At 49.3% G+C, this 14242-nt stretch overlaps 1 protein-coding gene across 5 annotated transcripts; it reads left to right on the top strand.

Annotated features, from left to right (window-relative positions):
• Window positions 1–461: 461 nt before the first annotated feature.
• Window positions 462–9923, top strand: med25 (mediator complex subunit 25). Of its 5 annotated transcripts, none has more exons than XM_023798588.2 (20): window positions 462–670; window positions 1830–1990; window positions 2101–2146; window positions 4000–4124; window positions 4645–4743; window positions 5377–5497; window positions 5621–5780; window positions 5922–6046; window positions 6361–6436; window positions 6543–6808; window positions 7280–7375; window positions 7560–7645; window positions 7761–7818; window positions 7916–8023; window positions 8319–8492; window positions 8598–8705; window positions 8792–8863; window positions 8993–9157; window positions 9286–9409; window positions 9553–9923. In XM_023798588.2, the coding sequence occupies exons 2-20, from the start codon at window positions 1866–1868 to the stop codon at window positions 9657–9659; spliced, it is 2241 nt and encodes a 746-aa protein (XP_023654356.1). In that variant the 5' UTR covers window positions 462–670; window positions 1830–1865; the 3' UTR covers window positions 9660–9923. The 5 variants fall into 5 exon arrangements, with proteins under 5 accessions (XP_023654356.1, XP_023654355.1, XP_023654359.1 ...); XM_023798587.2 differs by having other exon boundaries at window positions 463–670; window positions 5913–6046; XM_023798591.2 differs by lacking the exon at window positions 462–670 and having other exon boundaries at window positions 1888–1990; window positions 2101–2503; window positions 2858–4124; window positions 5913–6046.
• The last annotated feature ends 4319 nt before the right edge of the window (window positions 9924–14242 follow it).

Below are 14242 nucleotides of genomic sequence, written 5' to 3'. Positions count from 1 at the left end.
CAGCTGTTTTGTCAATAATCCATTCATTCATCTTTCAGAAACGGTGGGCACAAATACACATACACACCTGGGCAGCACTTACCGGGCCACCACCTCACCAACTCACATACTAAGGGATATTTAGAGATAACATTTCCCCTATCCAAATAACTGCAATAGGAAACCTGCAGAACACGGCTGTATCGTTGATCTTTATTTTCGGTTATTTTACAACTTCCTCCCTGAGACCACGCCGAGATTCTAACCAACATCGGCACAATTAATCTTCGACAGCCCTGAACATGTGTTATCCCTTTGCTTTTTTTCCTGTCACCGTCAGCAGCTAATGATACCTCGGTCTCTGTCACCCTTCAGCGTCCTTCCAGCGACAATCCACTCGAGTCACAACGGAAGGCATCGTGGCGACAGCAGTCTCACATTGTTTAAGCGATTGTCACTCGATTAAGAAACCCTGGTATGACGTCACCCGGAACTACAGAGCCCGACTAAATCAGTCGATGGCCGTGTAGTGATCTGTGGATTGTGTTTTGCGGCCTTCGCTGGAGACCAAACCTAAAGATCTCATAAAATCACCATTGCGTACATCATTAAATATATTGCCGTTTACGGGAGCAGCCCTAGATGTGTCTAGTCTATTGAGCTATCTGTGAAATAAAGTGAACGCTGTACGGTAAGTACAAGTCGCCGGTAAGACTGTGTGTTAGCCGATTTGCTAAGCGCTGGGCATCAGGTTGGATGGAGACCCGGAGCATCCCAGGATGCCGATGCTAAAACCGGTTTCTCAGTCAGACGGCCCCGAGCTTATCGATGTGTTTGTGAAGCCCACCGCGATCTTCCAATTCATATTCCTTCGTCCTGGTCGTCATGTGCAGGTGTTCACCAACTATTTTTTTTTAACTTTCATTTTCTTGTATATAATATATACACATTTTACATCATAAATACAGGGTTGCCAACTTTGGTCACCTGGCTGGAGTGAGATTTTAGATTCGAGACAAGTCTGCACACACATGCACACGCATTTACATGAACATAACTGTTTTATTACCTTGTAAATAGTCTGTAGGGTTTGCAATCTACCCTAATGCTTGTGATATGGCTAATTTTAGAATTATAATGGAATAATATAGATTTGCCGTAAGATTTCTTGCGTGAGCGTACGAGTCTGAAAGCGTGAGAGTTGGCAGCACTGTAATTATAAACTGTGAACGGGATCTTCATTTGGGGCTCTGTGCTCACATACCGTAGTTTGACAGTGCCAGTTTAAGTATAACTTAGATTTAATTGTATTATACCAACATTATTCCGTGCCTTTAACGCGTGTTTATGCGTTGACGATACGTTTGATGAGCGTGTAGGTTGGAAAGTCCTTTACCTTGCCAGTGTATTCTAGGTTGATGGTGGTGGGTGTTAGGCTTACGGAGGTCGGAGCTGGGAATGACATTACACAAGAGTTAACCGAGTAGAGTACAAGAAGTCGACAAGCTATTTAGCAGCACCAGATCTAGTCGGTTTCATTTTTAGTAATTGTTAGCAATACCAGTTGAAGTCATATTTTGCATATACAGGCACTGTAGCAACATGTCCACAGATAGTGGTTGGATAGTACTGTGTGTACTACCGATTTAATGAGACACAAGTCATAAGTGCTAATAGACAGTATATAACTACAGCTTTCATTTTTGTTGATGAAGGGCACAGCCATTTTGAATTCTGAGATCAGGGTTTTACAGGTTCCTCCGATTTTTCGAAATTGGAACCCCCAACTCAGAAATTCCAACTTCCAAGTTGAAATGGAACACACAGCCGCAAATCCTATTCTTTACCAGTCATTTCTAGGTTCCCATGGTGGTGGGGTGGACTCCATGGACCCACCCACAAAGCCAGCAGCCAATCAGGTGGCAGATGTGGTGTTCGTCATCGAAGGAACCGCAAACCTCGGCCCTTACTTTGAATCCTTAAGGAAGCATTACATCCTGCCAGCCATCGAGTGAGTCTTTGAAACTTCCACTTTGTCCTCGGATGCTGCCTTTTCTGTTCTGTGCGTTTTTTCCACTTGCGTGTGAGTATTACAGTGAAATAAACTACTTTTCACCACAGGTTTTTTAATGGCGGCCCCCCTGCAGAAACCGACTTTGGGGGAGATGTGAGTTTTCTTTTTACGTTTACTTTTATTTTGCAGAGACTTTTGTCCAATCTAACGGTCCAGTGAGGCAAATAGCACATTTCAAACAAGGAGTCAGCTAGGCACAAGTGCTGCGAGGTCGAGCTTGCAAAAAATGCACCGGTATATATATGTAACATTAAGAACATTCAGGGAATATAGAGAAACATTAGACTAGTAGAGGGATTTCTGGAGCAGATGAGTCTTGAGGCATTTCTTTAAGGTTGACGGAGAATCTGATGACCGGACGTGGTTCGGCAGCTGATTCCTCCATCAGGGAACCACAAATGAGAAGCATCTGGAATGACACGTCTCACGTGATGGAGGAATCTCCAAGTGGTATTGGTTTGCTGACTGAAGAGGGCGAGATGGGACGTAGGATTTAAGGAGCTCCTCTTGATAAAATTAAGTGCCTGTCCGTCAATGGATCTGACTGACAGTACCAAGGACTTCTAATGGGAGCCAATGAAGTTGGTTTGACAGCACAAGCTGATAAACCTGCAATTAGAGAGTTAGGCTAGTCCAATCACGAGGTAACAAGTGCCTGGACTAGAAGCACTTCTGTTTAGGCCTTTTCTGCATAATCAGAAAAGGCCTGATCTTCCAGATGTTATTCAGTGTGAATCTGCTAGATCAGGAGATTGCTGTTATGTTGTCAGCAAAGGACAGCTGGTAATCTATCATTACTCCTAGGTTCCTAGCGGACCATGATGGAGACAGCGCTGGTGATCCAGTTCGTACAGAGATGTCATGATGGATGATAGGGCTGGAAGAAAAGACAAGGACCTCAGTTTTGTAATGTTTTAGCTGGAGGTGATCATCCATCATCCAGGCTGAGATGTGACTGAGGCGTGCAGAGATCAGAGCAGAGACTGGTGTAATAGTGACCAGAGCAGCCGTGTGGCTGGATGATCTGACCTAGAGAGGAAACATAAAGAGAGAAGAGGAGGGGACCAAGGACAGAGCCTTGGGGAATACCAGTCATTACTTGATGTGACTTTGACACCCTTGCACCTCAAGCCACTAGGAATGATCTGTCTGCTAGGGATATAGTGAACCAGTGTAGTGTAGTCCCTTTGACGCTAAATTGGGTTAGGGTGTTCAGCTGGATTTGATGATGAACTGTGTTAAAGACTGCAAAGAGGTCTAGCCGTATCAGGACGGACAACTGTGATGCCGCTTTTGCAGCTCTCAGGGCATCCACAACAGGGAGGAGGGCAGTTACGGCTTAGTGTCCAAGTCTGAAGCCTGACTGGAGAGGGTCCAAAAGAATTTCTGCTTGAGAAATTCCGACTTGACGGAGAAGAGCACGTTTAAAAGTTTTGGACAGAAATGAAAGAAGGGAGACTTGTCGATAATTCTGTCTGAGAAGGGTCAAGTGAGGGTTTCTTAAGCAGCGGTGTCACACAAGCCTGCTTAAATGCGGAATGTGCCAGTTGTAAGAGACGAGTTAATCGGGTGAGTAAGTGCAGGGGACAGGGTCCCGGGCACTCGTGGTGGGCCAGTGGGCGAGAAGGTTAGGGGTACATGAACGGAAAAGAAGGACCATGCCCAGAGGGCTGCATGCAGGTTGTGGGTCCGGAGAACTGGCTGGCGATAACTCTCATGAAAATAAAGTAGCGAAATCATTAGCAGTCACTGTGCCACAGACCTAATGAATGCTACTTGGAGAAACACATTTTGCTGTAATCCTGTTTCCTGTCTCGCCTCCAGCCCCCCTCCTGTAATCCTGTGTCCTCTCTGGTCCCGCCTCTCAGTGCCCTCTCCGGTAATCTGGGGTTGTTGCTTTGTGTTGAGAAATATGTCAGACGCATTTTTAATTTTCTGTCTCCCAGTATGGAGGAACACAGTACAGCCTGGTTGTGTTCAACACGGTGGACTGTGCCCCCGAGTCCTACGTGCAGTGCCACGCTCCTACAAGCTCTGCCTTTGAGTTTGTCACATGGATCGACAGCATCCAGTAAGAGTCCTCTGAGCCGGCCTGGCTCATGTTGTGGGGGTTTGTCTTTGGCCCCTTGCCATCTGTCTGACATTGGGGGGGATACATTAAAAAATGAAAAATTAATAAACCCAAAATAAAGAAGAATAAAAATAAAGAATAAAATGCTGGTAGGTGAAACAAACCAGTAACTCATCATTATTGGAGGGATGTTAAACAACAAAAGAGTGGCACTTGGAGAGCTCTGGGCCGCTGTACCTGTAAACACTGCCATCATGGTTCATAGTTCTCAGTTTCCATTGTTAAAATGAATCTTTGCAAGTAATTAAAAATCAAGACTTTTGGAGAATCGATCACAATCGATATTGCAATACTTAAGTGTATCGATAATTTCTTACAAGCCTAGTGTGTAGCCGCGCTTAGCAAGCGCTCAGTCTGTGTGTACAGCAGGGCTGTGTGCGGGTGTCTGTTTGCAGCTGTCCATCACTCCCTGTCACTGTGTTTGAAACAGTCTCTGCCTGTTACTGTTTCCTCCAATCAGGTTCATGGGGGGCGGGGCCGAGAGCTGCAGCCTGATTGCTGAGGGCCTATCTGTGGCCCTGCAGCTCTTTGATGACTTCAAGAAGATGCGGGAGCAGATGTGAGTAGGGAGCTATAGGCATGGTGGGAGCCGCCGTCAGCGTGACCTCCTGTAACACTCGGGATGGGGGGGGGGGGGGTCAGCTGTCAGCGTGATCTCCTGTAACACTCGGGATGGGGGGGGGGCTGTCGGCATGATCTCTAACAGAGGGCTCCACACTGGCTTTTCCAGTGGTAGCACTGCAGCTGCCAGCTTTCTCGGTCGGTCACACCTGTCGCACCCCCTTCTTTTTGGTGCAGCGTGGTATTAATCAATGACTTTGATTATGCTGATGAATAGTTGTCCTAATTTGCATTCCCTGGTTTTTGTATTGATGACAGACTGACAGTGACTCAAGACCCCCATTAGTGAGGGTTAGAGGCAGCAGATCCCAGCGGATAATATTTTTATTATAAATAATGGCTCCCCTAACTGCTACCCATAAAAGTCTGCTAGTCTGAACTATAACATAAGTCTGTTTATTACTGATTTCTCAACAAACAGTACTGTATACTTTGCATGTCAAATTACTGTCATTTTCAATCAAGATCAACAATTTTATTATATATATATAAATATATATGAAGTGATCACTCTTGAAGTGATCTCTTGTGACAGTGACACACTGAGTCACTCTCTCCTGCCCTGCACCAGAGGTCAGACGCACAAGGTGTGCATGCTGCTGTGTAACTCGCCGCCGTACCTCCTGCCTGCCGTGGAGAGCGTCAGCTACACCGGCTGCACGGCCGACAGCCTGGTGCAGATCATCCGTGACGTGAGTGAACCCAAGTTACCCACAATGCCCTGGGGTTGACCCAGTGCTGCTCCTGTGCGTGCTTTCCCCCTCAGTCAGTGCGTGTATTAACATTGACCTCCTCTACCTGCCCCCCCCCCATAGAGAGGCATACATTTCTCTGTAATTTCCCCGCGGAAGCTGCCCGCCTTGCAGGCCCTCTTCGAACGGGCATCCCCTATTGGCGTCCCGGCAGACACCTCACACCCAGACTACAGTCAAGACCCCCGTCACATGATCCTGGTGCGGGGCATCGCTCTCCCTGGTGAGCAGATTTCCCTCTCTTTTCTGCTCAATTTCTCTGTGTATATCCGTAATGGAAGATAAAAATGAATTGTTCCTTCTCCGCTCTCTTTCTGCCCCCCCCGACTATCCCTCCCCCTCTCTTATTGGTTAGTTGCTCAAGGCGGAGGCTCAGCTGTAGGCCCTCTGAAGCCAGTTTTACCCTCTCAGCCCATGTCTGGCAATCAGCCTCCTATGGGCGGAGCCACACAGCCTCCTCCTCCAATCAACACATCCCACCAGTATCAGGTAATAGAGTATAGGGCAGAATGTTTGTGAAAGCTGTGCATGAAGACCAGTAAACATGAACATCTATGAGTGATCAGCTGTCTGACTCTTCCTCTGTCTATACCCCCTCTGTCCCCCTTGTCTCCCTCTGCCTACACTCCACATCTCCCATCTTTCTCTCTCTCTGCACTCCATCTGCCCTTTCTCCATCTCTTATTCTGTGTACACCACATCTGTCCATCTGTCCCCCATCTCTCCTACACCCTGTCTGTTTGTACCCCCCGTCTCTCCCTATGTCTACACGGCATACATCTGTGTTCTGTCCCCACCCCTAGACTTCGCCATCTCTCACTGCCGCCCAGGTTGCTGCCCAGATGGCCGTGGAGGCTGCCCACAACCAGAAGAGGCCCTGTGAGTATGGGGTGGCCATAGGCCCTTTGGGGTCTATAGCTCTTGGGCTTCTGGTCTTCCTCTGGCAGTCATCGGCCATCCTCATCCTCCTTTTGTCTTCTCTCAGTTCCCCCAATGGGAAACCCCGGTCCACCCTTCAGTGGTCAAGCACCTTCCCTCCAACCAGTGAGCGGCGTGAAACTTGCCCCATCTAATCAGCCCAGTCTGGCTACAGTCACCACCATGATACCCCCACAGGCTCCACCCCCTCAGCAACAACCTCCACAGCAAGTACCACCCCCTGGACAACCGCCAGCAAATCAGCAGCCACCGCAGCCCCCACAGCAGCCCCCGATCAGTCAGCAGACTCCGCCGTCTTCTCAGCCTAGCATGGTGAGAGGAAAACATGTTAATCATTCCCTACAGCAGCGTGGATGTCTGCAGAACCTCCTATCTGTCTTCCTGTCTCCCTGCGTGCCTGTCTCCCTGCGTGCCTGTCTCCCTGATTGCCTGTCTCCCTGATTGCCTGTCTCCCTGATTGCCTGTCTCCCTGATTGCCTGTCTCCCTGATTGCCTGTCTCCCTGCATGCCTGTCTCCCTGTCTGCTTGTCTGTAACTAGATGGGGCTACTCAGTCAGGCTCCAGTTTACGATGTAGCTGTGATGGGACTTATTTTCCGGGAAGCCAAGCTTACAGCTGTAGCAGTCTGAGTGCCTGCACTGTAGGAACACATTGACCAAACCAGCCTGAGATGTGTGCCGTACCCAGAACCATCCACAAGGCTCCTCCTTGCTGGCCTAAGCCTTTGGGGAGGGTTGTGTACCTTTTCTGATGGAACTCCCTGTCTGTGTCTTTTTCTGGCAGCCTGGCGTATCTGCCCCAGCAAACTCCAATCCGATTGGACAGCAAGGGGTAGCCAATAAGATAATGGCATGGAGTGGGGTGCTGGAGTGGCAGGAGGTAATGACACCAAACTGGCTGTGTTAACTTGAAGGGCTGTATTTAATTGCGAAGAAAGGACATCAAACACACATAATGTAAAAACCTGCACTGCATAATTTTTTACTTTTTATTAGAACAGAGCAGTATTGATGAACAGGGAAGCTTGTGGGGTTTCAGTCCATTTATACCCATACCTCTGCAGAAACCCAAAACAACGCCAATGGACTCCAGCACCAAGCTGACGCGCTCACTGCCCTGCCAGGTGTACGTGAACCATGGGGAGAATCTGTAAGTAAGACACCCATTTGTTTGCATTCCCCGTCTTGGAAGGGGGTGGAGCTGGTTGGGGTGGATCATCTCTCTTCTGATTGGCTGATACACCTGTTCTGTACCCTCCTCTCAGCAATGCTGACCAATGGCCACAGAAGCTGATCATGCAGCTCATCCCTCAACAGCTGCTGGTAAGGCGTCCCTTTCCTCCCGGCACGTCTCAGTCTGCCCCCATCCCCCACCAACTGCCTTTCTTCCCAGCTCACTCTGCCCACCCCCCTTTCCCAGACCACACTCGGGCCGCTCTTCAGGAATTCGAGGATGGTGCAGTTTCACTTCACCAACAAGGACATGGAGTCGCTGAAGGGGCTGTACCGCATCATGGCCAATGGTTTTGTGAGTGTCGACAGCGCCCCCTCTGGCCAGCCTGGATTTATGGAGGAGCAGCATGTCTCCAGCTTATTCACGTCTGTCCTTCCTTAAAATATTCTTTCCTAGAGCTACTTGTGATTCTGTCCACTAAACAGTTACACATGCCCTTTACTTGCTCTCTGCCACTCCCATGTATGGCCACCAGATGGCACCAGTGCTGAGACATTTCACACAGCTTTCCTTTTCAGTGCAGCACTTGTGCAGAGTTGGGTGCTTTGCTATAATTGCTGCTGTCTTTCTGACGTGGCGCCCCCCCTAGGCCGGCTGTGTCCACTTCCCTAACAGCAGTCCCTGTGAGGTACGCGTTCTTATGCTGCTCTACTCATCGAAGAAGAAGATCTTCATGGGTCTGATCCCCAACGACCAGAGTGGCTTCGTCAACGGGATCCGCCAGGTCATCACCAACCACAAGCAGGTCCAGCAGCACCGTACGGTGAGCCGGCCACAACCTGCCCTCTTCGCCCCCTGCTGGAGATGCTGGGTCTGACGCCTGCCAATAGCACATGCACACCTTCATACTGGCCATGTTCTCTTCCAGCTCACATCCACCGGGGCCATGCCACAGGGCCCCGTCCCACCCAACCAGAATTTCCTTAACAGGCCCTCGGGACCCATTCCTGTTTCCCATGGCAACGTGCAGCAACAGGTACAGGCCTGGCACTGCGGGTGGCTCATCTCCATGTGCGTGAGGCCGCATGCTCTATTAATCCCCGCCCCCCCCTTCTCTCTCAGTCTGTCGTTTCCGGGTTGCCCCCAGTCAGTCAGGTTACCATGATGGAGGACCAACAAAGGCAGTCTAACATGGTGAGAGGCGCTGGCTTTTCTCTCTGAGCACAGAGCGGCTCTGCTTTGCTCTCCTCCACCGGTCTTCTTTTCTTACACCTAAAATGGGGCCATCCTCTCTTACCAGCTCTCTCTCCCATTGGCTTTCAGATGAGAGCCGCTGCTACAGCCAATCAGCAGCCTCCTGTCACAGGCGCACCCCCCAATCAGACGGCACAGGGCGGCCAGGCTCCTTCTCAGCCTCCAATCCACCGACTCTCCAACCCGGGTGCCAATCCACAGCTCCGCAGCCTCCTGCTCAGCCAGCAGCAGCCGGTGAGACCACTGGCCAATCAGAGCTCATCCTGTTTGTTCTAAATAAATGTTCTGGTGTTAGAGACCGTGTGTGCCTCGCATGTCGCGCGTCCACTTCCTGTCTTTGTCACCACTTCTCCATCTTCCAGCAAGGTGCTGTGTCCCACATGCCAGCTGGAGTACTCACACACCAGGCCTTGGGGCAGCCTCTGGTTCATGCTCCACCTGGAGGGGGTGCCCAGCTGCAACCTCAGTGGAGACAGCCACTGCCAGGTATCCCATGATGCAGAGCACGTCATAGATATAGCACAGCGAATAGATCCCACAAGCTTCGTGGGGAATGGCTGAGGCATGCTGGCCGAAGTGTCTGATTGGTTGTGCAGTCAGAGCTCTCTTGCGCCCCCTGTTTCTCTCAGGCCAGATGCTGATGGCTCCGGGGCAGAGGAGCTCCGTGGGTCCCACTCCAGGAATGCCCCAGGTGTCCAGTGTCATGGAAGATGAGATCTTGATGGACCTGATCTGAGCTCAGTTCTGGTGGAACCGCCAGGGGCGGGTTCTGCCAGGAACTGCAGAAGTTTGCAGCGGCGCAAAGGCTCATGGTTAGCGTGTAGGACAATGGCGAGCGCCGCACTGCAACGATGTACTGTTTTATTTGTTCAACATCTGTAGATGTTATAGCCTGATTTCATTGCTAATTTTTTATTTTGAATTTTACCGCTCCTCTGTTGCTCTCCTTGTTTTTAAGGTTGTTTCAACCGTGGAATAAAGGTTTTGTGTATGAAATGTCTTCCTGGATCCGGGTGTGCCCATGTAGAGTTGGGTGTGGGGTCCCATAGCAGCCCAGAGGTCCATGTTTTATCTTGGGTCTCAGCCACACTTAACCGTTCAGAGAAACACCAAAATAGATAAACCTCAAGTGTATTGTTTAGCATTTGTTTCTGCCAAATAGTGTCGGTGTGTTAATTTTAACTCCTCCAATATGCTGTGCAGCCGCACATGGCTGTGGGAGCCAGGATGGGCCGCACCGTACCGCCAAGCAGTCTCAGCAGATGGCGGTATCTGGCAGTGATTCTTCTCCCAGGCCCGGCACACTTACTGAGAGCTGACTGTACACAGAGCACACATTAGCTTCGCACCCATTGACTAATTAGCGCATGCGGGCGTGTGTCTATCTGTGCTGGTGTGTTAGTGCACACTTGGGCCCTGTTGCACACATCTGCCGTATAAACATTTACTCGCTTTACATACGCACCTGTCCAGGACCTCACAAGCATTGTACGCACACAGACACACACAGACAAGCAGTCATTCTCACACACAGGAAATGATGTCAGTCTGTCTCAAAGGAGATGGAAATGGTTGCTAGGATACTGTCACACTGGGATCTCCCTTTTCCAATAAGAAAACCTGTAGCCTTTCAATGAAATGTTTTATTTTCTGAGTCATCATGCTACCTACTTCTCAGATAGCTGCAGTGTAAGTACCACTGTTCTAGTATTCTTGTCTGCTTTGTATATATCTATCTTCTCAGGAAATAAAGTCATAAGTACTGCCGCTCTTCTAACTGCTTTCTATATATCTAAGATGTGGGTGAGTGAGCTTTGGCTCAGCTGTGTCTGTGTTACTGTAGAGCGAGAACCACAGGCACTGATGCAGGGCTACCTGCTGGGCCACATCCTCCATGCTGGGGTGGGGAGGGGGATGAAGACAGGCACAGCGGAGGCTGGGGGTCAGACGGGAAGTCCAGGGCTCTGAACATTAAGGCTGTACCTATACAGATCTCACCCAACACCCCATCCTGACCTGTGGGGATAATGAGAGAAAAGAACCAAATCAGCGGTTTTGGGGGATTATTATTGACCTCTAAGTGACCTCTCAGTGGTCCAAGCAGACATGGTCGCTAAGGAAGCACTCAACTCGGACACACGGAAGATTTTAATACCACCGTCAGAGTTCAAACCTGGACTGAATGGGTATGTAACAGAAATTTGGCAAAGATACTGGGACAAATGCATAAGTAGCAAATTCTATTAAATTAACCCCGTTGTTGCAAATGGAGCAACAAGTCAGTTTTAAAAATCGTTGGGAGCAGATCAGTTACACCAGGTGTCGCTTAGGATATAGCAGGCTCTCATAGGCTTTTGCTTATGGATGAGGAACCCTCTCTGTGCTCCACATGTCAATGGCCTTTGTCAATTAAGTACGTTTTTATGTATTGTTACTCTTTCATTGCTACTGTATCATGCAAATATGTCTCCCAATCAGTACTATTCAGGATGTTTTCAAGGTTAAACCAGAGGTAGTTCTGGAGTTTCTAACTAATGTAAATGTAAAGCACCCCTATTTAGAATTCTATAATTAGTAGGTAATCTCGTTATTACTGTCTATGCGTTGTGAGGTTTTTAACTTCTCTGGATTTATTTTTAATGATTAGAAACTTTTAAAAGGTGAAGGGTGAAAGTAATTTTGAGTGACACACCATAGCACACAGTACACAACAGTGAAATGTGTCCTCTGTATTTAATCTTATGCGTAACCTAGGCTTTGCCATGAATATAGCCCTAGCTGCTTGGTGTGAAAACTAGCCTCTCTGTGGCATTTATAGAACTGAATAATCCCAAACCTCTCTGTGGTCTTCGTAGGACTGAATAATCCCCAGTCCTCTCTGTGGTCTTTACAGGACTGAATTATCCCAATCCTCTCTGTGGTCTTCGTAGGACTGAATAATCCCAGACCTCTCTGTGGTCTTCGTAGGACTGAATAATCCCAGACCTCTCTGTGGTCTTTACAGGACTGAATAATCCCAGACCTCTGTGCTCTTTACAGGACTGAATAATGACATACCTCTTTGTGCCCTTTATAGGATTGAATAATCCCAGACCTCTCTGTGGCCATTTTAGGACTAAATTATCCCAAACCTTTGTGATCTTCTTAGGACTGAATAATCCCAGACCTCTCTGTGGTCTTTACAGGACTGAATAATGACAGACCTCTCTGTGGTCTTTATAGGACTGAATTATCCCAACACTCTGTGGTCTTTATAGGACTGAATTATCCCAATCCTCTCTGTGGTCTTTATTGGACTGAATAATCCCCAGTCCTCTCTGTGGTCTTTATAGGACTGAATAATCTCAGACCTCTCTGTGGTTTTCATAGGACTGAATAATCCCAGACCTCTCTGTGGTCTTTACAGGACTGAATAATGACAGACCTCTTTGTGGCCTTTATAGGACTAAATTATCCCAAACCTTTGTGGTCTTTATAGGACTGAATAATCCCCAGTCCTCTCTGTGGTCTATTCAGGACTGAATAATGACAGACCTCTATGTGGTCTTTATAGGACTGAATTATCCCGACACTCTGTGGTCTTTATAGGACTGAATTATCACAATCCTCTCTGTGGTCTTCATAGGATTGAATAATCCCTGGGCACAGGGGTAGCCCAGCCACCTTTACCTGTATGCTTCTCTCAAGTGTTCTGTGTATTAATCCTCTTCAGCTGGAATTGGCATTTATTTTGTTTCCTGGGGTGTCCATTTAGCGACTGTGTATGGAGCACGCAGCCGGGGTCCTCACTGCGGCTCATTAACGGTCATGACCAGGGGAGCTGAAGCACAGGGTCTGATGGGAAATGTGAGGGGATCTTTTAAGTAGGCGAGGGGGACGGAGGTGGAGACAGAGCAGTCCATAGAGAGACACATCGAGGAAGGCGCGTGTTGTTTAATGTGCTCTGTGAGAGGCAGAGTGCGAGGGAGGGAGGAGGGAGGGAGGGGTATCCACTGCACTGCTGTGTGACTGGAAATTTAATGGGGGGGGGTGGGGGGGTTGGGACAGCAGCGGGAGCCAGAAGCGAGGAGAGAGGAAGCTTGCCCACTGGTCTAAGAGCGGCAGGAAGCGCTGGAGGTGGTGCACGGTGCTGGGTGGCCGCCCCCCTACTCCTGCGGCTCTGATGTAAGTGTGCTGGGTGATCTATTGTATGCTACAGGGACACAAAGTGAGTAGATGTTGGTGATGCAGTCCGGCTGCCCACAGACAGGTCTGTACCTTTCAGGAAGACACTAAATGTCCTTGGTGGAGGACTCATCGTATCAGCAGGAGGGACCGCCATAAACACTGCCACCATCACAGAGAGCACACAGCACCCCCCACCACACACAAACACACACACACACGGTCTGAAACGGCCAGGAGTCAAGCGGCCAGTCTGCACGTAGCTTAGAAAAGAGACACCACGGAGCTGTACGCCCCCTCCCCCCAGCAGTGTGTTAATGAGGCGTAGGAGACAGACTGACGACTCAGTCAAAACCAAAAGGGGAGTAGACGTGTGAATTTGAACTGACCGTTTACCGGGTTACCATCAGTTGCCCCCCCCCTCCAACTTGTGCACGCTATTCATGTTATGCGTATTCTGAACACGATGTTTTCGGTTGGAAGTTGCTTAATTGGCATGACGAAGTGATGCCAAAGCAGTTGGCGGTGCTTAAAAATACTGCGCTGGGGGCCGTACAGTATGTGCATGCGTTGCCAAGGGAAACTGGCGTCCCGAGCCGCACTCAGTCCCCGTTTCCGAGCGGGGTCGCTGCGAAACGCCCGCACCGGGCTGCGCGTCCGCCCCAGGTGCGTCCACCCGGACGGTGCTGCAGAAGGCGCCGCCGACACGCACCGAGCTCGCAGACACCTGCTACGCGCATAGCATGTCTTATTCTGATGGCCTGTTTCTGCATTTGGTCAAATCAGAATAATAATTAAAAAAAAAAAAAAAAGAGAAGAGAAACAATTGTGACTGTGGGCTATAGCGGTTTTTCGCATGGCGCGCTGCACCTGAGTCCAAAGTGAAGACGGAAGGAGACTCCGGGGCATCGTCGGTGCGTTAATGTCCGAGAGACGGGCGCCGTGCGGCGTCTTTAAATACCTCAGCAAGTATGCATAATGATTATCTTAGTGCGTACTGCTGCATCGGAGAATGTGTGTCCATTCAGCCCAAGTGCTGTGCGAATCGGCGTAAAAGCGCAGCTTAGGATGGAGGTCTAGCTGCTGCATCTCCCCTTTCCGGCGCGCCCCCGTGCACAGCGTGCGCGCGTATGCTGTCTGAGAAAATACTTTTTC

This window comes from Paramormyrops kingsleyae, chromosome 22, assembly GCF_048594095.1.
Source record: "Paramormyrops kingsleyae isolate MSU_618 chromosome 22, PKINGS_0.4, whole genome shotgun sequence".
Taxonomy (NCBI): domain Eukaryota; kingdom Metazoa; phylum Chordata; class Actinopteri; order Osteoglossiformes; family Mormyridae; genus Paramormyrops; species Paramormyrops kingsleyae.
Note: the sequence above shows the minus strand (reverse complement) of the source record. Positions and strands in the feature narration are given on the sequence as shown.

Bases quoted from the DNA above. Each gene is read 5' to 3' on its own strand.
- med25 (XM_023798587.2), top strand. From the start codon at position 1,866: ATGGACCCACCCACAAAGCCAGCAGCCAATCAGGTGGCAGATGTGGTG. The intron at 7,646-7,760 runs GTAAGTAAGACA...CCCTCCTCTCAG, and splicing joins GTGAACCATGGGGAGAATCT to CAATGCTGACCAATGGCCAC. The intron at 8,024-8,318 runs GTGAGTGTCGAC...CGCCCCCCCTAG, and splicing joins GCATCATGGCCAATGGTTTT to GCCGGCTGTGTCCACTTCCC.